General features: G+C 49.6%; 1 protein-coding gene across 2 annotated transcripts in view; it reads right to left on the minus strand.

Annotated features, from left to right (window-relative positions):
* The window catches only part of ANP32A (acidic nuclear phosphoprotein 32 family member A), a 39,564-nt gene continuing 19,399 nt past the window's right edge, over positions 4,638 to 24,802 (minus strand). The window contains exons 2-7 of one of the 2 annotated variants that reach the window (XM_003121759.6): positions 12,035 to 12,184; positions 11,774 to 11,896; positions 9,619 to 9,817; positions 8,341 to 8,438; positions 6,119 to 6,182; positions 4,638 to 5,873 (exon numbers count right to left, since the gene is read on the minus strand). In XM_003121759.6, coding sequence (XP_003121807.3) covers positions 5,812 to 5,873; positions 6,119 to 6,182; positions 8,341 to 8,438; positions 9,619 to 9,817; positions 11,774 to 11,896; positions 12,035 to 12,184 — 696 coding nt within the window. In that variant the 3' untranslated portion in view covers positions 4,638 to 5,811. The remainder of the gene's footprint in view (positions 5,874 to 6,118; positions 6,183 to 8,340; positions 8,439 to 9,618; positions 9,818 to 11,773; positions 11,897 to 12,034; positions 12,185 to 24,802) is intronic. The other variant, XR_001306320.2, reaches the window with a different exon arrangement.

The following is a 24,802-nucleotide window of genomic DNA, read 5'->3' on the forward strand; positions in this document are numbered from 1 at the left end:
ACCTTCAGAAGGCCCGCCAGCGAGACTTAGGAGACTCTAAGAGTGCAAATCCATTTCTTTTTACAACTAAGATCTTCCATAGACTAAGATCTATCATGACTGTGACAGTTGACACCAAGAGTGAATTTTATTTTATGTAGATTTCTAAAGGGAGGGAAAAAAATTCCACATAGATTAACTTAATGACCAAGTAGCTTTTCAGACTTTGCTTTTCCCTTGTTAGAGAAAATATTTGAGTTGCTTAGGCTTCTTTTTCATAAACCTCCATTTCTTTCTCTCTCTTTCTCAGTGGTGGTTTACACTTTCCACTCTGCAATATTCTTTCCATCTTTTGCGTCATCTCACAATCTGTGAGATACATAGGCAGTTATTTACACATTTCTACAAGAAGTGTGAACGTCAGGTAGACCCAGGTTCAAACCCCAGCTCTAAACCCCAGCTCTTTCACTGGCCACCTGTGTCAACTTGGGGCAGGTTGCATAACCTCTCTTGAGCCTCACTTTCCTCAACTTTATTTTTATTTATTTTTTTGTCTTTTGTCTTTTTTAGGGCCACACCCGTGGCATGTGGAGTTCTCAGGCTAGGGGTCTAATCAGAGCTGTTGCTGCTGGCCTACGCCAGAGCCACAGCAATGCCAGATCCGAGCCTCATCTGTGATCTACACCACAGCTCATGGCAACACTGGATCCTTAACCCACAGAGCAAGGCCAGGGATTGAACCCGAAACCTCATAGTTCCTAGTCGGATGTGTTTCTGCTGCGTCACAATGGGAACTCCTCACTTTCCTCAACTTTAAATGAGCATGACAGCATGACAGCACTACTTGCCTCAGCAGGCTGTGGTGGGAGTTCTGTTGAATGCATTTCCCAAATGTCCTCAGTGATGAGAATCCTCTGGGTACTTGTCAAAATACAGATTCCCGGGCCCCAATCCAGAGCTATGGAATGAGAATTCCCAGGGGTGATAGCTGGCAGTCTGACAAGCCCCCTGGATCCTTATCAGGGAGATTTAGGGGATACTAGGCTGATTTCCATAAAGCATTTATTGTGTGTCTGGCACTAAGCAGCTAATATTTATCAAGTACTTATATGGGTTCAGTCTTTGAAAGGGGGTTAATAATGACTACCAGATAGGATTATTACGAGAAACAAGCAAAATAATGTACGATGCCCAGCAAACAATAGGTTGTAAATATATGTTGTGTCCTCACTTCATTGTATTCGTCAGGACTCTTTCAGGCTGAAATGGAAACATTCAGAGGCTCTCTCCAAGGGCTGTGCCTCCATCCTCCCAGCCTGGTACCCACAACAGGTTTCTCATTTTCCAAATTCCAGGGACCAAGCTTCAGTTAACCAGTTTGTCTTTTGTCTTTTTTTTTTTTTTTTTTTTTTTGTTGTTGTTGTTGTTGTTGCTATTTCTTGGGCCGCTCCTGCGGCATATGGAGGTTCCCAGGCTAGGGGTTGAATCGGAGCTGTAGCCACCGGCCTACGCCAGAGCCACAGCAACGCGGGATCCGAGCCGAGTCTGCAACCTACACCACAGCTCACGGCAACGCCCGATCGTTAACCCACTGAGCAAGGGCAGGGACCGAACCCGCAACCTCATGGTTCCTAGTCAGATTCGTTAACCACTGCGCCACGACGGGAACTCCCAGTTAACCAGTTTGGACTCCAGGCTCTTCCTCGTACCAGGGACTGTGGTCTACGTTTGGAATATACTGATTGGCCAGGACTGAGTCACGTGCTCACTCTAGGAACCAGAGAGGTGAGGGTGAGCCCCACCCAATCTTCAGGAATGGCAGTGGTCCATATCTGCACGAGCCCTTCCAGTGGTCCACTGGGGTGGTGTTGTCAGGCCAAGGGGAACTGATGCTTGGTGGGCAAATCCGCTGGAGTGCCCTGAATCAGCTCCCAAAGCACAGGGTCAGTGAGGAGACTACGGATGCCCCATCAGGTTTGAATCTTTGTCCAGTCTCTCCCCTTGTTGGCATATTCATGGCCTGACCTGAGGGCCTCAGTCGGGCCCATCCAGCCTGAGACCTGCCTTCATTTTTCCAACCATCTCCAGCCTTCTCCTTGGCCCCGCTGACCCCTGGGTTCCGCCGGCCACAGGGGCCTGTCCAAGGGCTGGTCCCAGCCCTCAGGGCAGCCATTGTCCAAAGCCGCTTATTAGGGACCCACTGTGGGAATCCTTCCAACCAAGAACAATGAGTTTCTGAATCAGGATAAAAACAGCCTTTGCAAGTCAGCAAATGAGGCAAACTGAATGGCTCATCCTCCCTCCTCTCAGCTGCCTGGCTCTTTTAACTCAGTGGGTGAGAACAAGGTTTCTAGCATTGGAAAAGACATAGATTTCAGGCTTAACTGCCACTTGGCTGGGCTAGTTGTCTTACCTTGTTGAGCATTGGTTTCATCTCAGAAATTGGTACAGGAATTGAGAAGGCAATGGACACAGCACATGACACAGAGTAGGAGCTCGTGATCAAGAATCATCACATTACTCTCTAAGAAGTGCACACCCTTTTTAGGGATGATCAGCTTCAGACACTACTGGGAAGCCAAACCCACTGCGAATATTTAAAAACATAGGTTGCACTCCAAAGCCACATAGAACAGAGAGGTGCCGTGCCCTCACTACATCCTGTCCCCCCAAAGGTTCAGCTGTGTTCTGGAAGACACTGCACTGTGTATCTTCTGCTTCTCATGAAAGCTGGCCTCCCTGCTACCACATGGTGCAGCCGCAAGACAAGGCATGGGAGAAGCCCAGGAATGGGAGTGCTGGGTTCCAGCTGGCCTCTGCCTCTGTCTTGCAGGGTGACCCTGGGCACCTCCCTTACCCTCCCTCGGCTTTGGTTTCCTCTTTTGTCACATGAGAGGGTTGGGTGATGGCTGGATGATTGCTAAGAGCCCTTCCATCTCAAGGGCTGGTCCTGTGGCATTTGCCAGACCTGGTAAGGAAAGCTCAGTGACCAGGCATGATGGGTAGGGTAAGGAACTGCTTTGACACAGCTGGACACAGCTGGCTCATATAGGTGGCTGCAGCTTGGGGGAGGAGGTTGGAGGCACCCCAGTGTAAGGTGAGGGGGCTGGCGCTGGAACCCCTCACCTCTAGTTTAGTCCTGATGCTGCCCTTTTCTGGCTGCATGACCGTGGGCTAATCACTCTGAGACACCTGTATAACAAAAGCAATGGCACCTGCATAAGGTGGCTGTGGGTATTCAGATGGATAAGATGCTGCGTGTAAGCACAGTACCTGACACACAATAAGAGCTCAGCTAAGGTTAGCTCTTACTGCCTCTCCTCTGGCTGAACTTCCTCTTCCTCTTTGCCGTTCAGGATTAAGTTCAATGAAAGGGAAATAGCCCAAACAGACCTGGGTTTCACCCTGCCTCCAAGTGACTAGACCTCAGATTTCCTCATCAGTGAAGTGGCCATAGAAAGACCATATCTCAAGGGCTGATGTGAATGCTTGGTATGACTCTCAGGGTTTTCCTTAGTTCTATCAGCATTAACCCATCCATCATTATCCATTTTACTTTATACTTTATTGCACTTATTTCCAAATCTGTGTGTGTCAACTAATCCTTAAAGCCCCCATGGAGGGGGGCAGGGCCAGAAAATCTGAAAACAGGCTTAAGTGTCTCTCGATTTCATGCCACTCACATGTTCCTTCATCAGCTCTGGGAGGCACAAAGCCCGTCTGCCTACTTCATCCTCATAGTCCTGATGCCTAGCCTAGCAGCTGGCCTCTGGGAAGCCGCCTCCACTGGGAGCCAGAAGACGTCTGATTGCTCCAAAAGGCAGTAAGTGTCAGGGCACCACCCAGAGGGTGGGATGGGTCAGCCTCTCCTGAGAAGCACCTCATTTTGCTGGAATTGCACAGGCTGAGAATGAATATATTGTCTGTGTATAAATTACAACAGCATGTTGGTATAACCCTTCTGGAAAACGCGGAATCTTGCAATATGTGCCTTACAAATGTCAACTTTTGGTGCAATGACTCTTCTAGGCATTTGTTAAGAAATCCATAAAAGGTATAACAGAATGTCTACTTTAGTGGTAAGTTGGAAATAACCTACACATCTTACCATTTGGTTAGAATTAAGCAAATCGGAAGAGTTAATGGACTGCTAATAGCCATTTCAGGTACATGCTTTTGAAGACTCTTCAGAGGCAGAGAGAAATTATCATAATTAAGTAAAAAAGGAAAAATTTGATTTGTACATTCCAGAGGTTTTCAAGCATATAATTTTTTCATAGTATCAACAACAGAAAAATGGAAGATATTCAAAATAAGGGTTAGGGTTAGGCCTTTTTGGTGAGTTTTTTTTTTTAATAACTCTTTTTATACTTTTAAATAACTCTCTTTATCTCTTTGTATCACCTCCACCCACCCACTCCACTTACCCCCCAAAAAGAATCTTTTCATAAAAATAGCGCACCACCAGGTGTTGCATTGAGACCCAAAGTGGCAGAACTTAGTGTCAGGTTACAGATCCTGTAGAGAAACCTATTTTATCAGGTAACCTTCATGATCCTTACCCCCCCGCCCCCGCGCCCCCATCAGCTAGCGGGTTATCTCGAAGGCATCTTAGAGAAATCAATGGCCTGTGGGACTCAAAGAAGCCATGCCCAAAAAAATTGTATAAAAAGATTTATTGAAATTTATCAATGACAAACAGACATAAAACTCAAAGTTTGGCTCTTCTGAGGGGGAGGAAAACTGGTGCAGATGTCTTTTATACAGATGAAACACGGGCTAGGGAAATCGCACGTCACTTCAAAAGCAATCCAGAAGAGGGACAGGAAAGCAAACCTGTACATTCACTAGGAATTTGCAGTCATTTCAGGTTTCCACTAGGTAAGAAAATACAATTTTGCGTTAGTTTTTCCGTGCTCAGGTGTATGAAAAAAAAAAGAAAAAAACAAAAACGAAACCCAGCTGACATGCAGCAGCGTCTCCTGTGCTTAGGTTTGTAAAAATGGTCTAAGCACAGGAGGACACGTACAAGAATTCTCTTGTCATTTTGTAAAACAAAGCGTTCTACTATTTTACAGAACAAGATATAGGACAGCTTTTTAAAAAATATCAGAGGTTGAAGTTTGAGGGTTTGCTTCTTCTCATTTGATTCTAATTACCAAATCCATTTTACTCCTAACTCAGAAGCCTGCTGTCCTCAGCTCTCTGGCTCATCAACTCAAGAGTGACATCAGGGTCTTCTTCGGAGAGCGAAGCCCACCACCATCTGCAAAGAGGGAAAGGGGATGGGAGACGGGAAGGGTCCCCCGACCGGTGCCAAAATACGCCTTCAGGTTGCTATTTACAAACCAGGGCGCTGACTGCTTCTAGCAAGTCCAAGAAATTCAGAAATCATGGGAACCAGAACAAGAGGTAAGATGCGGCTGGTGCTCAGCCCCTCCTGGGCTTTGAGAAACCAAACTGAGGCCAGCCATGGCCTTCCAACTCAAGAGACTCAGAAATACCAAGAAAGGTAAGAGATCTCCAACCATCCTCTCTGAGGGCACAGAACAAACGCTCACTTGTGGGTACTCAGCTATCGCATTTACAGGGACAAAACCAGACACAAAGAAAAAGTAGGGGAAAAAAAATAAAGAGTGGCAGTAAAAATAGTATTTTATTCCACCCCCTCCCACCCTCCCTCCCCCCACAACCCCCAGTACACGTTTCCCCTCTCGTTCCCACAGCAACGTTACAATCAGAAAAAAATAAGTTTCAGGGGGCAGGATTTGGGGGGGTAAGGGTAAAAACAGTCAAATCACAATAGGAATTTTTCAAAATAGGTTATTCCACTTAGTCATCATCTTCTCCCTCGTCTTCAGGTTCTCGTTTTCGCTTCTGACCCCTTTCTTCTTCTGGAAAAGTAAGGAGAAAAGGCATTTGGATTAAACATAGATCTTGCCCCTGGCTCAACCCACCCGCTGGGAAAGCAGGGGATCATATATCTGGGATGCTCTCTCTCCCTAGCAAAGCGAGATGGGGGCTCTGCAAAGCAAGGGAAGCCCCATTCTGCCCAGTGCCATGTCTTCAGGACCCATGTGATCTCCTATCAACGGAAGGGGCCAGCCTCTACCAGCAGAGAGTAAAAAGGCTGCCATACCACCAGGCTCCTCTTCATCTTCTTCATCGTCTACTTCCCCATCGTTATAACCTTCCTCATCCTCCTAGGAGAGAAGATGAACACTGAATATTAAGGATGCCCCGGTCTCAGGACATGCCAAGGGAAGCCACTCTCCCTGACACTGAGCCCAAAAAGCTGAGGGCTGCCCCCAGCCTCTCAGAGCCCCTAGGACCTGCTCAACGCAGGTGACTCCACAGTGCAGAGGTTCTTTTGCATTGAGGATTCCCTTTAGGAATCTGCAGAAAGCCTTGAATTCTTTCCTAGAAAGTACCCACATCTCACACAGTATCTGCAAATGATGTCAGGGGCTGGTGGATTCTACCTCCAGGGATAAGAATTTCTGACCTGGGCATCACTATAACTCAGGTGCTCTCCAGTGTGAGCTCCTGGAGCACAAGCTCCATGTGAAGTAGGCTGTCTTGTCCTCAGGCTTTAGTCTGGTTTTGGCTTCAGAGGAAGACCTCAGTTTTAAAAATCCAACTTCTGTGGGTGAATCCAGCCTCATCCTACCCAGCCCCTCACCATCTTGCAAACTTGGATCACTTGGAGGAGAGGAAAAATTCAACCCCCTCCTCCATTATTCCCAGCTCCTTGGGATTCACGAACGGGTGTGAATTCACCTAACACAGGACCATGCTTTGTGCTGCTTCTTAAGGTCCAGGCTAGTTGAAACTCTGCATGTTGAATGCTGTTCCTAAAGCATCAGACAGCCCATTGTTTAAAAAGAACTTGGCAATAGACTTCTTTTTGTCAAGGGAAATATCCTTTTATAATGTCACCAAATAGTTCCTTAACCAGTCTGTTTGCTAAGACTGTGTGTGTATAGCTCTCCTTTACTGGAAAAGCTAGACATCTGCAGATGGCCAATGAGATTACAAAAAAAAAAAACAAAAAAAAAAACCAAAACAAACAACCTAACCCCAAAACAAAATGCTGGCAGCTCTTGTGACAGGAAGAGCAAGATGAAGAATCCATTAGTCAACACAACTTATTGCCCTATCTTAGGGGGGCCTGTTTTGCTAAGTCTTTATTTTTAAAATACACTATGATCTTCAGAGGTGAGCCTAGCACCCACACCTGGGGAGCAGAGACACCTAGCAGTGGAAGGCGGCAGGAGCCAAGTCTATCTTAGCAGCTTTCCCACTGACTTCTGCTCTGCCTCTCCCCAGTCTGTGTGCGGCTGGCTGAGAGGTCCTGCCTGAGCAGATCTGTGTGGAAGACAGGTGTCTCCCTCCTTGATGGAGGCAGACAAGAAGCAGGGGGAGAAGGCAGGTACCTTGTCCACACTGACATTTAAACCCTCTCAGTCTAACTTTTGCAAATAGTAAGAGTTGATTTAGAAATCTGAAAAGTCAGGGAAAATGACTCTACTACAGAGTCCAAGACTCTCATCCAACACATCCAAACACAAAACCCAGCACAGAGAGCCAGGACCTCAGAGAAGAATGTAAAAGTCTCAAATAGTGTAAGTGCTCAAAGACTCCCTTGTCAGGCCCTGTCCTTAAGCATTTTACTTACAAATTAGTTTATCCTCTTTACAGTCCAGTGAGCTGATCCCTATTACAAGCTAGCTGTAAAAAGACGCCTATTGTACAAATGAAGAAACAGGCCCAGAAGGTCAAGGAACTTGTCCAAGGACACACAGGTAGCGAGTCATAGAGCTGGGATCCACCCCTCACAGACACATCACAGACCTTGTTAAAAAAAAAAATGCCAGCTAGTGTATTAGGATAATGGCCCTCTACCCACTGTGTGCACAGAACCCTAATCACACTCGGGTGTGGGATCCAGCAGTATCTGATCCTATCACCCATCAGTTTAAGGCAGTCTTGGCTTTTCCGTAGCGCACTCTAGGTGCTCAGTGAATGTCTAAATTAACTTAAAATGCAAAAAGCTGGAAAATGCAGACATGGATTCTGCAAGAACTAATTTTCACATGGAAATGAGGGCCAGGCTCGCCCTGGCAGATGAATCCGCTCCTTACCTGCCCCTGGAATCCCCTCCCTCCTCTTTTTCCAAGGCTGGCTACAAGCCTTCTCTCCCCGACGCCGCCCAGTCACAAGCCCTGAAATGGACTCGAATCCCAATTAGGGCTCCTGGCTGCCCAGGCTGATCACTGGGGTATCTGGTGGGACTGACTTCCCTGGCAAAGCAAGGGAAGGGGGGACTCTGGGAGATGGTCCCCCGGCCCAGACTCTTACCTCTTCCTCTCCACTCACATCCTCCTCTTCACCTTCCTCCTCCTCCTCCTCATCCTCCTCGTCTTCCACTACCTGAGCATCTTCATCATACTCTTCCTCTGTGCAACGGAAATGGGGACAAGAATGAACCGGTGGTGATCTGGCCCCTCCCTCACACAGCACAGGCCCCACGCTGATGGGGCTGGCATGGGAGGTGGTCTTCGTGAGGGGCCCATGACTCTCCCCCAGCCTGGATGCATGAATATGATTGAAGGCATCCTAAAGTGATGCCAAAGGCAAACCCTTCTCTCAAGTTTTATGAGGACAAAAGGTCCCTCATGGAAGCTGAGACAGCAAAGACAATGCCAGACCAGAGAGCCTAGTTACAGGGCTTGAGAAAAAGGAGAAGTCAGTATATTCAAAGAGCATCTAGCCAAGCTCCCTGCTCTAAAGATGAGAAAGCTGAGTCCCAGAGGGGAGAAGCGACTTGTTCAAGGTCACACATGCAATTAGCTACAGAGCTGGGCCTAGAATCAGAAGATAGAACAAACTAAGGCAAACAGGGTGTCTGAATACTTTGCCAAATACTCTCACCTAACAAGGGAAAACAAACTCATGTCTGAATTATTCGGGCAATGTCTCAGTCTTCAACTTTACTCTGGCTGAAAGACCTACAGGGTGGCCTCACTGAGCTGGTGGCGTGGGATGGGGACAGGAGGTGCTCCTTCCTCTTGTTCCTGACTGCTCGCTGCACTGCCTGGAAGCCCAACAAGCTGCCTGCAGCCTCCACCGCTTCTCAGGCCCCCAGGGCTCCTGAATTCAACACCCCCCCCAAGTCCTGTCCTGTGGGCAGCAGCCACCAGAGGGCCCCACAACCTCTCCAGCCATGACCTGGTCTCCACTGGACCCTGGATGGGAAAGGGGACCCTCAGGCCACAAGCCACCTTCCTCCTTCTGTTCATCCCCTCCCTGGAAGAATATCTGAATCCCGTGTCACACTATAGAGAGATGCTATAGGATCTCATTGTTGACTTTGGAAAAGGGAAAAAAACAGAAGGGAGGACTCAGATGGTTTTTAAGGAGTTACTTGTGGTTGGAGAATCTTTGGGATGTTTCTCTGGGACTTAGGTCTTGTTATTTTAGGGCAGTGGATCAATGAGACAGGGACAGTAATATACAAAGCAGACAGCCCACTTCCCTCCACAGCTCTAGAATAGAGAGGTCAACAGCCAACAAGCCCTCAGGGGCCCAGCCCACCCCCTCCAGAGCCTGGCCTGGCCTCTCCCTGGTGCTACCCACCATCCTCATCCTCCTCGTCGTCGTCCAGGCCCTCCACGTAGCCCTCAGCGTCTGAGTCAGAGGCCTCCTTGTCGTCCCGGTCGTAGCCATCGAGATACGTGAGCTGTGGAAGGAGCTTGAACACGTTTTCTCGGTAGTCATTCAGGTTGGTCACCTCGCAATTGAAAAGGTCTAAGCTCTTGAGGTTTTCTAACTTTTTCTGCAAGCAAACAGAGTGGACAGTGGCAGGGGGATCAGTTGGGGGTGACACGAGAGGTGTGCAGAGCTTCCCGCCCGCAGGTGACAAGCAAACTCTGGCTTTGCTCAGCCATGAGACCCCTGGTTTGCGGCGGAGGGGGGGGGGTTCATGTTCCTTATCTGGAAGATGGGGGGTTGGACTTAAGGATCTGCAAGACCTCGTTCTTTTGTTTGGCAATGACAGCTTTTGCCGTAACAGTGGCGGGCTTGAAATAAACCGGGCTCTCTTGGTGCCAAAAGCTTTGCTGCCTGCTCCTGTGACTAAGGTGCCAGAGGGGAACTGAGAAGGGCACAGGAACATAACTAACTCCTTCTGTGAATAAAAGTAATAACGGCAATTAATATAGCACTTTATTAACTCAATTTATCCTTATAGCCCCAATAAGGCAGAAATAATTATCAGTTCATGTTATAGATGAGGAAGAAGAGAGCAGAGAATTGGGATTGGATCAGGCAGCCCAACCTCAGACCTGTGCTTTTACTCTTCCAACACCGACTTTCAAAAAGGACAAGAGGAAATGAAGTCTTCAGATTTTGTCAGTAGTTCTTAACATGATTTGCTTTGTGCAAAGCTTTTTACCGATTAGTTTCAGCCCATACTACACCTTACACCTGTTTGGTGGCTGGAATCTGAGGCCTAGGAAGTGAAAGGGTCACACAGCTAACAAGGAACAGCTACATCTTGATTCCCCTCAAGACACAGGTACCCTGCCCCAGGCCAAGTCCCTGTTCCAACGGGGCCAGGCCTGACTGGTGATTAAAGTTACTGTCTCTTATGGTCAGTGTCAGGAACTAGGTTGCTCTCTTAAGAGTCTGTGACTGAGACCTGGTCAAGGGCAGGTAAAGTCTGAGTTTGGAAGAGAAATGTCTGCTTCCGGTTCTGCCATGCTGGCCCATGAACCTGAACCCTGAGCTTCTGTGGAGGGCAAGGAATGCTTTTTGCACAAAAACCCTGAGAGATGCCCCAACTGCCACCCTATCTACCCAGAAAAGAAAAACATGGCCAACTTGGCCAAATATCCTCATGGCCTTTCCCTGATTCTAAGGTGCATGGCTTATGAACAAATTCATATTTACAATGTGTTAATGTAATGCAGTAGTACTTCTATATTTCAAAAAAGCTATCATTAATCAATGACACACCTTACAGTTGATTTCCTTGAACTCAAAAGAATACATTCACTCAGACCAGGATAATGGAGAAATTGCTATTCTGACCATGACCTACCCCTTTCTGGCTAGTGAATCATAAAGTTTAGGGTATGCTCAGCTGTATGTGAACGAGCAGAAGAAGAAACCGCCCAGGGCTCTGAGGCCCTGGTCACCATCACACTCAGGACTGATGACCCGGAGCCACTCTGCTCTGTGCTCACAGAGGAAAGCCTACATGGGACTCCCATGCCACACAGCTCTCTGTCATCCCAGGGGCCTGTGTCAGGACCACCTGCCACAATCTAGAGGCAGTAGCCTCTGGCTAGTGACCCATGGAGAAAACAGGTCGCCACCTCCAGGGTAAGCTTAATTCCTGGGTGGTTCCCCCCTCCCCAGTGAAGGGCACAAGCCGTGCTCTAAGCCTGAAGAAATGACAGCTCGGGTTTCCAAGGCTGGGCAGAAACGCTCAAGAGGAAAAGTGCTGGACTGGAAGCCGAGACCTGGGACTTAGGGTTTCCTTCACCCTGATGCCTGTTCTGACCGTTTGACCTTGGTCAAGCTCTTTAACGTCTCTAGGCCTCAGCTTCTTCATGGACAAAGCAGAAGTAGGAGCTCCAACTCCATCTCACAGCATATAATGACAGTCAAATAAAGTGAGATAAGCCATCCCCTCCCACCCGCCAGCATGTTATACAAATCAAAGGCAGCATTCCCCAACATCAATCCCTCCCACCCCAGTACAGAGGAGAGAACCCCAGTGACTCACCAGTGGCTCTACTGTGCTGAGGTCTTTAATTTTGTTGCCACTTAAATTTAGATGTGTGAGGTTCGGACACTTTTCTGCCAATACTTCCAGGCCCCCTGAGATTCTGTTATCACTTAGTTCAAGCTAAACGGGGCAGGGAGAGAAAAAGCAAAAAGAGCTCTTACAATAACGAAGGCCCTGGGCTCAAGGGCCTGGCTCCCGCACACAGGCTCGGGGAACTGGCAGGCCTCCCGGGCATAGCCCCTCCTGCGCTCTATTTACCTTCTTAAGTTTGTTTAACTTTGGTAAGTTTGCGACTGAGGTGAGGCCTACATTGATTGTACTCAAGAACTCCAGTTCTTCAAATTCATCTGTGAGGCCTTCAATCTTGCCTTCATTTGACCGACAATTGTCCAGGACGAGCTCTTTCACCTGGAAAGACAAGGCCGGCGTGAATGGGGTGAGGAATGGGGCCCAAGACCGGGGAGGGGACAGGAGGCAGACCAGAAGGCACCTCTAGAGCATGGCAGAGCCAGAGCCCACCCCAGGCTTTCTGCCTGTAGCAACACTGTGGGGAGGGGGGTCCCTGGCGTGAGCAGAGCTGCAAACCAGGAGGTCCCCCCACTCCCCCGCCAGGAGCCTGACTGGACTGGAGAAAGCAAACTCGATAAACCCAACTGCTGTCGGCAAGACCCAACTGCCACATTCTTCCAAATTCCATTGAACAATAAAACCCCCAGCTCCCCACCATGCCAGACATCACGTTGTTAGGCAACCTCTGGGCCCTGTCATTCTGTCAGAGCCTCTCATCTCAGTGCCCCGTGTGGCCTCGGCCTGGCCATGTTCCTGAAGCCAGGGACCTACTTCTTCCCATCCTCAGCCCCCACTGCCCTTTCACCTGTGTGTCTGTGACCTTCTGCGGTCAGATGGGTCCCGAGACCCACCCGCATGCTTGCTCTTACCTGCCCCTGCCATCAGGCATTCATCACCTGGTCACTGTACTGGCCTGCCCCAGAGCAAGGGCAGCGGACCAGGGACCCTCTCTGACTCACTGTTCTCTAGACCAGCACTGCCCAGTAGAACTTCCTGTCCAAGGGAGGAGTGACTAGCCACATGCAGTCACTGAGGTGAGACTGAGGAGCTAAGTTTTACACTGTATTTATTTAATGTAAGTGTAAAGAGACACATACAAGCTACCATATGGAATAATATCCCAGCACTAGACTTTCTCTGCAGAGTCCTAAGAGTAGAGGTGGAAGGAGAATGAACGTCCACAAACCCAGGATGGCCCCGCAGAGAAATGCTCAGGTCGGCAAAGTCCAAAAGTTGGTCTTTGGAGGCACTTCTGTGGCCACGCGTGCCATGACCCCACTCCCACCCCCGCCACCACCCTGGAGGTGATTTTGCCCTGTTAAGAGTTCTTAGATTCCCCTCTTCTCATCTTACCTACAATCTGGGCCCTACCTCCTTTATTTCGAATGAGGTAGAAAGAACTGATAAAGAGCTACCGTCTCATTCGCTGTTAAAAGGCAGACCTGGCTGAAGGCATGTCCTGGCTCCAGCACAGGTGGTGTGGAGATGGCTGAGGAAGAGTCATCAGGTCTCAGGCCTGAAATGACCCAGGGGAGTCAGCAAGGGAGGCCAGGGTGCCCGCTTCTCCAGGTGGATGACCAGAGTTTTCCACTCCTGTTCCAAGCTGATCGGGGGCTGCTCCCTGGGCTTCCAGGGCCTGCAGGGACCTTAAAGGTGATCCCTCCTGGTGGCACCTGGTGCTCGACATAGTATCCCCACCTGCCTGCTCCTTGCAGCCTCTAGGAAACATGTACTGATGCCCACATACCCACCGGTTTGCATTTCTCACCCCTGGTCACATGGCACAGGCCTGTCCTTCTCAATAGCATTGTCATTCCTGCCCCTCATAGCCTTTTCTCCTCACGGATAAGTAGACAGGCCTATTCTAACCAGTCCCTGTCTGGGGCTGCTCCCTGCCTCTGAGCAGGCTGGTCTGACCAGCTTCTTCCTGAAGGGCTCAGGAAGACTGTCTGCCAAGATGCCCTCCTCCTTGGGCATCACGGGACCATGGGCCAACTTGGGGAACAGAATCCACAGCAGGCCTGCCATGCCCTCCTCAGTCTACCCTTACCAGTGACCAGACCAGGGAACATCAGGGCGCATCTGGCCACAGGGCCCCACAGCTGCCCTGCTTTCTTCCCTGGTGGAGGGGTAACCCGCTCAGCCTGGGACAGCAGCAATCTGCCAGGAAGCTAGCAAGCTCTTGGCCTAGGCACTGGTGCCAGGGCCACCTTCCCCTTGGATCTGGAATGGGGTAGTTATGTCCTTTCCCACCCTCTCAGTCCCCAGGAGAGGCCAGATGTCCAGGTCAGGCCACCTTCTCAAGGTCACTGGCAAGAGTGCCTGGGAATAAATCCTGTGAGGCCTTTGCCCTAGGGCAGGAAATCAGTGTAGAGCCAGGAAGCCAGGCCTTAGGGGAGCAGAGCAAGTGGAGAGAGATCAACTGTACTAAGGAGGGGGAGCCACCCCCTCTGTGCGCAGTCACTGCTGGAGTCACGCGCCCTAGGCGTCTTCAGTCACTCCTTTCCTTGGAAGGCCCTGGGAATTCTTTAAGCTTCATAAAAGAAAAATATGAGAAGGGTTTCCAGTCCACCCTCAAAGATTTCAGACATGTGGTTTTTCCAGACGGGTCAAGAGCTTCTCTATGGCCATCAGCCAAGGAGAAGGCCTCAGGAACAAGGAAAGGTGGTGCTGCGGAGTCAAGGGAATTCCTCCCGGATGTCGGCCTCTTTCCTGAAGAGGCATGCTGCTGCCTGAGAATCCTATAGACAGACACAGGTTCCAGTCCCAGCTCCCAGCACCAAGCCCAAAGTGGTGGCCACTCCCCTCGGGGACAACATGCAAGCCACCATTACTGTTTATAGTAACAGCTACCACAGGATCTTTCCTGGGCCCTCAGCAGGCACCCTCTTCACAGGCACTATCTCATCCAATCCTCACGACTGCTCCATGGGGTATTATGGGGTGTTCTCCCATTTTATAGCCACATTGGGCTCAGTGTTCCTAAAGTCCCAGGAATGGGCATAGGAGGGTGTGTTCAGACTCCCGGCGGCAGTAAGTGTTGCAGGATAAGGAGGGGTTCCTCATTGTTTCCAGACCCCCCCAATTCAATCCAACAAGCTGCCCTGACTGTACCTACACATCCTTCAGCCCCTCTTCTAACTGTTCCACTAGCCAAGTGGGGGCCACTCCCAGCCATCCCCACCCTGGTTACACTTCCTCAGTAACCAAAGCACAAAACCAGCTCAGCCCAAGCTCTGATGACGCTGCTGAGAGGGAGGGCAGTTCTGGAGAGGGGCCAGGGGGCCTGAGACCCTGCCTGCTCCTCCCCAAGGAGCAAGAGGCCACCTCTCATCACTTGGGAGGGAAAGCCTTTGGTGTCTGAAAAGCCGGGTGGCTCTCCCAGGTCTGTGGGGCCTCCAGGATGACCACGCTTTCTGCACTTCCTTCCTGGCAGGGTTTTGGCGCAGTTTGGGAAGAGATCAAGGAGGGGAGAGATGGGCTGAGGCTTACACCCCAACGATGCTGATATCACCAGAAAGCCCACACCACATCGGAGGAAACCCACTGCTGCTTTTTGGGGTGATGTGTCACATTGGAGATGGCAGGTAAGCAGCCTGTGAAGCGTCTGTAATGGATCAAATAGAAGAAAAAAAAAAAAAAAAAAAAAACTCCAGTGCAACAGCTGACCTGTGGAAGTCTGCTGTCCACCCCCTGCTCCACCTGCCTCCACACAGGGCCATGCTCTCTTACAGCTCCCAAGCCAGGCTCATGTGTTTCAAAACATCCAACCACCCCAATCTTCCTTAAATTGACTCTGAAATCCTGCTGCAATTCCAACCCACTTCCTCCCCTCTCTGCTCGGTGCTGCCGCCCCAAACTCTTCCATGTGAAGAGAACATCCCTTTTACATCCAGGGTGTGTTCTGCTTAAAAAAGAAAAAAAAGAAAAAAAGAAAAGTAAGGCCCATTCCCCGCTGCCAAACCCTGGGTGTGAGCTAAGTGCAAAGTTAAAATTAAACTGAAAATTTGTACTTTGGGTTTTAGACTCTCTCCCAATTCCACTGGCCGTTTAAAAATATCCAAACGCGGTTACTCTCTCTCTAGTCCGACAACTGGAGTTCTTCTGCCTCTGTCGGGAGCTTTTCAAACACCTCAACAACAAACCTACACAGGACCCTATGCTTCATTTCTCAAGTGTGGACACCTGAGAGGTGCCTGCATCTTCGTACTCAGCCCCCAAGAGATCAGACTGCCTGGCTCTGGCATTTCCTGCAAAACGTGTCCCCAAAGCAAGGACACAGCAGCCATTTCTCATCAAGGGGAGCTGAACTGTCCGTGATAAACACCAACACACTATCCTCTAAGGAACAACCCGTCGCTTGTTTCAAAACTGGGAAATCTCGTCTTTACTGATCTCTCAAATTTGACCATTCCTCTCTGCTGCCGGCACTGCAGTCTTGGTCATGGTCATCTAAGACACCCTAGGTCTGCCTCTGCTTCCAAATGGGGTCTCCATGACAGAGGGAACAGGCCTTGACCTGGAGGCCAAGGCCTGGCTGGCTGAATGACCCTGACTCTCTCCCCGAGGTCTCAGGATCTGCCTCACAGAAAGGGGACGATGGTATCTGTGTAACCTATAAAGTGCAAACTCTGGCCTAGAAAACATTCCTGGCTTCCTGTTGCCTCCGGGGGGGAAAAAAATCATCAAGGTCCCAAACGGACCTAAGGAGGTCTTTCACTCTTGACCACCTGCCCTCATGTCCACCAATCTCTTCACACCCCACCTCTCACCCCTGCCTTTAGCTCTAGTTAAGCCCCCTCCCCAGAAAGCCTTCTGCAGCCAGCTCTGCGCATCCCGGGGCACCAAGGGCAGCTGCTGCATGAATCATTTAATCATGTATTAAGCATCCGATCCTCCTAGAGGTCAGGGACTGTCCTTCTCTGTAATCAGCCTAGCGGGGAGTGGACACCCATCAACTCCTTAACAAATGTCCTCTTTATTGTGCCAGCCACAACATTAGGTGCCCAGCATACAGAGGGAGACAAACCACCAGTGAAACTTTCAGTGCAACTGGTCCAAAACAGGTTGAACAAGCCCTCCCTTTTTTACAAACAAAAACAACTACTACTTCTGGTGTGTTCTGTGTCCCTGAGACAAGCATAATCCCATAAGGAGGCAGGTCAGCAGTGCGTCCTCCTCTTGACCTGACCCAGTGCTCTCTGCACACAGGTCTCGTGTGTGAGAAACCCCTCTCTTCACACAGTGAGCTCCTGTGACACTGTCCATCTGAGCAGCTGAGGGGAGACACAGAGGTGACGGTGAGCCACAGTTGGGGTCCTTGCCAGCAAGTGGGGTGGTGGCAGGCAAGAAAGAGACAGACAGCTGGTAAACAACTACAGTCCAGTGTGCCAGATAGCAGGCCCAAGGCTGGGGTGGGGGGTGTGCTTCACATGCCTCTACCTGGGGAGGATGGGAACGTTCCGGGCAGATAGGAGGGCCCCAGAAAGACCAAGAAAAGGGGTGCCTTACAGCAAAGCCAGAGTTGGACAGGTAACTTGCAGGGCCCAGTGCAAAATGCAAATGTGAGACCACCTGCTCAAGGACGATAAAGAATTCCAAGACAGGGACAGTAGCATGTTAAACCCAAGAGCAGGGAGGGACCCGCTAGGTGTGGGCCTGTGTGACTGCACAGGTCACATGCCCGTGACGCTAGCCCCGATTTAAATGGACAGCATGGGCCTAAAGCAGAGCCCTCGGAAGACCAGCACCAGAGAGAAGGAAACTGAAGAGAAGACTGCTTTTTATTTTTCCAGCACTTGCTGAGGCAAGGTGGAGAGGTGGACAGAAGGCAGGCTCTGGAGTCAGACAGATCTGGCTCAAGCCCAAATTCCCCACTGCAAGCTCATCTCACCTCTGAAGCTTCCGCTTCCTCCAATGACCATAGTGCCCATCACCTGGGGTTGGATTAAATTAAACAGTGCACTTAGAGCACCCCCACCTTGGAAAAAGCCACCTGCCTTCTCAATGCACAGCCACCTTCACTGCTGCGTCTGCAGTCAAGGCACAAGAATGGGAACCAAGGCAGGCCCACAGCTCTGAGTCACCTCCGCTGTCTGCAGAGCTTCTTCATGGAATGAAGGCCTCTCCACATTCTGGAGAGTGAAGATGGTGTGCCCAGAATGCACCCTGCTGGACTTTACACCCACACCTCCTTTTGTGTAGTTTTTTCCACTAAACTTGAGGCTTGATCTTTTCTTTCACTGAACAAGAATGCAATAAATATTTGTAACTTTGGTTTCAACCTTGTCAGTCCCCGACCAATTTAGCTTTCAGGTCCCAGCTTCGCAAAAGAAGACAACTTAAATCAGATTGACCCCGTGTTTTTTCAGTGCTCATGGGTTTTAAATAGGTCAGTTTTTAAATGGGCCATCCCCTGTTGCAGATCCCATTTCTAGCTTGAAGGCCAAACTGTCTGAGACACCAATGCAGGGGGAGATGGGCTTCCTCCCAGGTGTTCGATAGGAGGGATAGATGCTTGTGGTTTTGTAGTTTTAACCATACAATCTCTAGTTTTGCTTAGGAGTCAGTGTGGCAAAACTGAAAAATCCTGTCAGGTTCCATAGGGAACAAGTCTGGGAGAAAATCTGGACATTATGAAAGCTAGAAAGGCCTTCGGGATCATCTAGGTCAGTGGCTCTCTGACCATAGCCCACAGTCAAAAAAATAAATACATTTACACCTTGGCTCAGTAAGCACATTTTTGCATGTAAACAGGCATACACACTGAAACAAAACTTAGCCCTGTTACAATTACTTTTTTCTATTACATTAAAAAAGATGATTTTTTAACAAGTGTGACCCACAGTGTGCAAATTGCTGGTCTAGTTCAGCTCTCTTTTGCTAGAGGAAGAAACAAGGTCCAGAGTTGGCCTAGAGCCCAGGAACCCCGAGATAGGTGATTCTCTGCTACACCACACTGCACAGCACCACACCACTGCTCTAATCAGAAATCACAGTCCCCGGTGGAGGACCACAGAATCAACCACACAGCTTTTTCGTTTCTGCTAACAGGAGGTTATTCTGCAACCTCAGTGGAGCTAAGACTCAGGTCTCCATACCTATTAGAGATCTTTTGAAATCTTAACTACGGGGCAGGGTCCCACCTTACTTTAACCCTGCTCCCCAAAAAAAATCTCCAAGAAAAAAGCATCTGGATCTCTGGATTTTGTTTGTTTCCCACAATAGAGCTATGAAGGCACGGGTGGGAGCACATGGCCGCGGGAAGTCGGTGACGCCATCCTTATTATTTTAGGGAACCGTGGAGGGCAGGCCGAGGCTCGCTGCAGCGGTAATTAAGCTGTCGGCAGGGCCCGGGTAATAGGCTAAGCGCCGGCTGGGGGAGGGCCCGTATTAACATAAACCCTGTGACTGGCTCCCTCGCTGCCTGGAACCGGCTTCCTACCTCCTCCCCCAAGCTTGAGGAGGACTTGGTTTCTGCCTCACCAAGACAGAGGAGCTGGTTCCACTGCAGATGCTTCATCTGGCCAGTAGAACAGACTCAGTAACTCAAGAACTGGTGCAATTGCTGTCGGACCTGGGCTTTGGGCTTGTCAGATGGGCCTGTTTAGCCAGTGAGCCTGGCAGAGCTTGGGCCCCTCCCTCATGTCATGCCTTTGCTCTCCTCCCCTCAAACCTCGTTCCTCTCTTCCAGCCAGTCTAGATTCTATTCTACTTCAGACACTTGGCAGTTCCACCTCCAGGAAGCCTTCCCTGATTGCCCAGCTCCTGCCCTAGCCCTGCCTGATTTAAGAGCAGGTAAAAGATTCCCAGAGCAGCAGAGAATAGGCCCAGAAGGCTGTCTGGGGGAAAGGAAGTGCAACGGGGACAGGAAGAGATGAGGGTTCTGGAACTGGTGCATGAATGACATGATCAAGTGAAGCAGGCTGCTTCTAAGTGGCTGTCCTGTGCTACCTTCAGCAGGTAATGGAAGGCGTGAAGAAGCAGGAGGTGGAAGCAGAGTCCAGTGAAGGCACAGTTACCAGCAGGTGGTGTCTGAACGGTGGCCGGGGAAAGGGGGACAAGAAACATGGAGGTGTGGTGCAAAGGATGCTCATCAGGCAGTCTAACGACCTGGACTCTGGGCCCCACTTTGCCACTGACTTGCAGTGTGCCCTGGGGGAAGTAACATCCACTCTCTGGGCTTCTGCAGTCCTCTAATCCACACACTAAACAATGGAGCACAGACACGAGATCCCTTTTAGTTCCAAAATTCACTGGGCCCATCCACTTTTAGTCCCGTCCCACATCCAAACTCAGTTATGTTCCTCAACAGAAGGTGGGGGACTTCAGAGGCCAGAGGAGCCCAGGAGTCATGGTTGAAGGATGCTAGAAAGGAAATCTAGGACGCTGGGCAATTATCCCGGATAATTACCGAAATGCGAAAGTCAATCATGTAGTCTCTTAAAACACACCAGGATCATAAAAACAGCCCCCTGTGCTCAAGGTGCTGGTTTCAAATATGGGCATCTGGCCTTGCCCCATGTGATGCCTATCACCCTACAGGACAGCAGGGAGTAGGCACGTGGACTCATGGGGTCCTAATGACTGCTCTATGATCCTGTGGTTCATAAAAAGACCCACACCACCCACGATGATCTAGGAGCCACCGCATTGGCCCCACACAACAGAAGAGCCCCAAGGAGCTTGATGAGGAAGGCCCAGAGAGCGGAGAGGGTACATCCTGGGCCACCTTCCTAAAACACTGCTTCGATCACATCACATCATGTCTAGTCGCTCTCTGTCCAAAAGCCTTTAAACGGCATGGGGATCAGGCGCCAAATCCAGAGGAGGACTCCCAGCCCCCTGACCATCAATGCCCCCTGACTAAATCCCCATGTCTCTTTTCAAGCCTGTTCCTGCACCACCCCTTTGCCCGTGACTGGCAGCACACACTTCACACCACCTGGCATTTCCTCCCTGTGTTAATCGTTTATGAAGTGCTTCCCCAGGCCTCACTTCCTTGAACCCAAAGCCAAGTGGAATTCCACTCCTCCCATCCCTCCCCAGGGAACACACCCTGTCCCCCACCAGGGCACCCAGAGAGCTGCTGCTTGGCCACAAGACACCTGTCAGTCTTTCCTCACAGTCTCTCCCCCAGACACGGCCTTGGTAAGGTCTGAGATCTTGGTATCCCCTTCTGGTGCCCTGCCCAGAGGGGCTGGCTAAGTGGTCAAACTGAACCAGCTCACTCACCCTAGAAGAAAGGATGGAGTTGGGGAGAGCAATGGCTCTGACCCCTTATTCATTTTTGAAGCAAAGCACCCCAACTCTACTCTTGGGAAAATACACAAAAAGATGCGAAAATGGCTTCCTGGCCCTCTGTCTCAGCTGCCTGATTTTTGGCTGATTTTGACTCCTGAAATTAATTTCAGGGATTTAAGCCCAGCTGGGCTGGGACCACTTGTGGAAATCCTACCGGAGTCGAGTCAGCAAGGTGTGAAAAGGGGACATAGCTCAGAGTTTCTGTGGTGGGTCTGGTGTGGATGGAGACAGCCATCCACTCCCCATGGACCAAGTGGAAGAATGGTTTGCACAACAAAAGTTAATTAATTTCCGTGGCATCACCATGTAGCGATCATGAGCCAGCAGATCACAGCCCCTTCCCAGCCTAGCAACATAGCCCATTTAAAAAGACACCAGGCCATTCAGATTCAGGACAGGACACTTCTGGCAGGCTAGTACGGGCCTCTGCCGAATTTCCAGCTGGCTATAGAAATGTGCTTCAGAAACTAAAGGACACCATCATCGCCACCTCTGGGGAACCACTGGATTCAATCCAGCTCCTCACCCAAGGTCACACAGTTTAGCCCAATGTAGAACCTAACCTGGGGCCAGTCTTAATCCTCCTAACTTGGGGTCTACACCCCAGCATGACAGGCCTCTCCACGGTGAACTCCTTGAAGCAAGAGGAAACAAAAGAGGAAAAAGAACACAGCTGTTAGGAAAAGAGCCCCGGGCCTGACCCCAGCCCTCCCGCCTTCCTGCCTGCCTCCCCACACTGCCCAGGAGGGCTGGGAGGGCAGAAGAGGCGGGGAAAGGCTAAGTGGCTCAGAGAAGAAACCCTCGACCTTGGCCTCCTTCCCTGCCACCTCTACCAAAATGACAGCAGCATTGGCAATGACAGAAGCAGAGCAAACACCGCGGTGCTGAGGCCCTTGTGTCCAACCACCAACTGGAAACCGCTGATTTGGGCAGAAATGTGAACCAATCATGCAAAAGAACCTAAGGCTGAGGGCTGTAAGTTTTTTTTCTCTATCCAAGACCACAAAACAAATTAGCCAAGGGTCACACATAAGAAGCAATTTCATCTCTTTCTGCCTTAGAGAAATGTGATGTGCAGCTTGCCATAGTCTGGAAATGAAGGTAAAAGTACTGGGGATGGAAGTGCAGGAAATGCTAAGGAGTAATGTTAATTCCATACACTACTAACTGGAAGGGAGAAACGGGGCAATGGAATGAGAGCCAGGAAGGAAGGAGGGGAGAGGGACGGAACACCGAGGGAGAGTAAGCTACAGAAAGACTCTGTGAAAAGGACACAGGCATCAAAAAGAGGGCAGAAGCAAGAAAGTTAGAGGCTCAGTGGGTTTTTCTGTACTTCCAGAGTTGGTGAGAGAACTTTACCTATATTTACTGGTTTGTGAAATCGAGCACGGGTTGCATTCTTTGCTGTTCACAGATCTACAGCTGCTTTAATCTCAAGATGCTAAAAACAAAGACAAAACAAAACCCCCAAACCTTTACGATTCTTGCTGAGTCAGGGAGGGGCTAGACGAATAGACATAATGTAAAAAAAGAGCCTAGAGATTTTAGTTAGCCTTCATCAAAAGCTCATGAAGGAGATCCCTGCCAAGATGGCCAACACAGGCTGTGTGGACAGAAACAAGTGAGATGGACCAAGCGTCCTCGGTCAGGGTCCCAAAACACTGTTCTGATGGGTCCAGACCTTAAATTCTGACACCCGAAGCAGAACAAACTTGAGGCAGGCACCAAGGGTAGGAAGGCATCTGCAAACCGTAACACTGGAAGAACAATGGAAGGAACTAGTGATGTTTAGGCTGGAGGGTGGGGGAACTCATGATAGCTATCTTTCTCCGACTATTGGAAGGAGAGCTGTATGCAAACAGAGTACATTTATTCTGTGTTCTCCAGCAGCTCAAGAGCTAAGGTCAGTGTGCAGGAATTACAAATAGGCAGTTTTTGGACCAACATAAAACATAAGAGGGTGTTCAAATCTTTGCAGCTTGTCCCACCAAAGAATGGGCTGCTCTGACAAATCAGTGAGCCCCTGTCCCTGTAAGTGTATGCATCAGAGGCTGCTCAGTGACTTCTGCAAAGAACTTTCCACATGAACAGTACTGAACAATTATTAAATGAATTAATAATATTGTATGATGAAGCCCTGCAAAGAGATGAGCCTTGGATCTTTCCTCCTCTTAAAATGCTATGATTTGATGCTTTCCCTCTTTAAAGAAGCATTATGTGTTTAGGCCACAGGCCTGATTTATTCATTCAACAATGTTTACAGAGTATCTGTCAAAAGCTGGGCACCTGTGCTAGGAAACAGAAACAGCAATGAACAAAAACAGGCACCTAACCCGTGGGTTTACAATCTAGTGGGGAAGAGATAATAAGCCAGTAAGTATAGATATCTATGTACGATACATATAAATGCAACAAAGGGACAGAGGGGAAAAAATGAAATCGTGACAAAAGACAGTACTTCACAAAAGATCCTGGGGAAGGCCTTTCTAAGCTGAGCTTTCAGTGAGGACTTGAAGCCAAGTGAAGAGGGCAGAGGGAACACCGAGGGCAAAGACCCTGAGCAGGCAGCATGCTTGGTCCTTTTGGGGATCAGCCAGGACGATGGGTACTGGTGACGGAATTTGTGGAAGGGAAGGAAACAGAGTGATAATGTGAGAATGAGATGGGGAGAAGCCCACTGTCTGTCACACGCACTTGTACACACCTATGGGATGTTCTAGAATCATGTACCTGGTGCCAGAGTGATGGGCTTCACAAGCAGTGGAAGTCAGAACTGTTTGGACCACAGCAAAGGGGTTCAGATCCAAGACCCAGGCATAAGCCTGTGATTTCTCTTGCCCTTCCTTAAAGGAAAAAAGGAGCTTTATTCAGGACTGTGCTCACCCAATGTTTCCAGGTAGAAACAGGCCTTGCCTGCACCCCTGGGGAATATCCTTTGGCAGAAAGTTTTACTCATGGGTGTCTGGGCACACGAGACACCATCAGAAAGTGTGGTTTGGTTCCAGGTTTTTTTGTGTGTGTCTTTTTTTGTCGGTTCCAGGTTTTAACACTTAGGAACTGCAGCTTTGGGCAAAGCTTCACTGAGACTTACTTTCCTCATCTGTAAAATGGGGAGAAGGATTCCTACCAATCCCACAAAACTCTGCGGGACTAGAGGCAAACCGTGCTGTCCTGGAGGGCACAGGGAGGAATTTTACGAACAAGTTTCTTACCCGAAACTTGGCGCCCCAGAGAGCAGAGGAGGTGTTATGTAGCTCAGAGTCCCCCACACTGCCTTGCACTTAGTTCGCAGTAAATGTTTGCTGAACTGAAAAGCATTAAAAATAACCTGGGAAAACATTCTGCCATTTCTTTCTTCCCATTAAACTGCAGCACACTTTGCCAGAATGCTCCAGAACAGTCTCTGTAATCCTTCACTTTAGGGGAAGAACCACCTGAGTCACATCAGGGCAGGGTGTTCAGAGGATAAAGTCCCAGGCCTGGAGACAGGAACAAGGCCTGACACCTCTGCAGAAGGCCTCTGGCTCTCTGGGTCACCCCAGTCTTTCTCAAACACTCTGAGCTGATGATTCAGGTGCAGGCCACCAATGGAAGAAGGGACTACAGACCATCCTAGGACAGGGGCAGCAGCTTCCGGAAGAGCTCATGAAAGCC

Source organism: Sus scrofa, chromosome 1 (assembly GCF_000003025.6).
Source record: "Sus scrofa isolate TJ Tabasco breed Duroc chromosome 1, Sscrofa11.1, whole genome shotgun sequence".
In the NCBI taxonomy this organism is placed as follows: Eukaryota; Metazoa; Chordata; class Mammalia; order Artiodactyla; family Suidae; genus Sus; species Sus scrofa.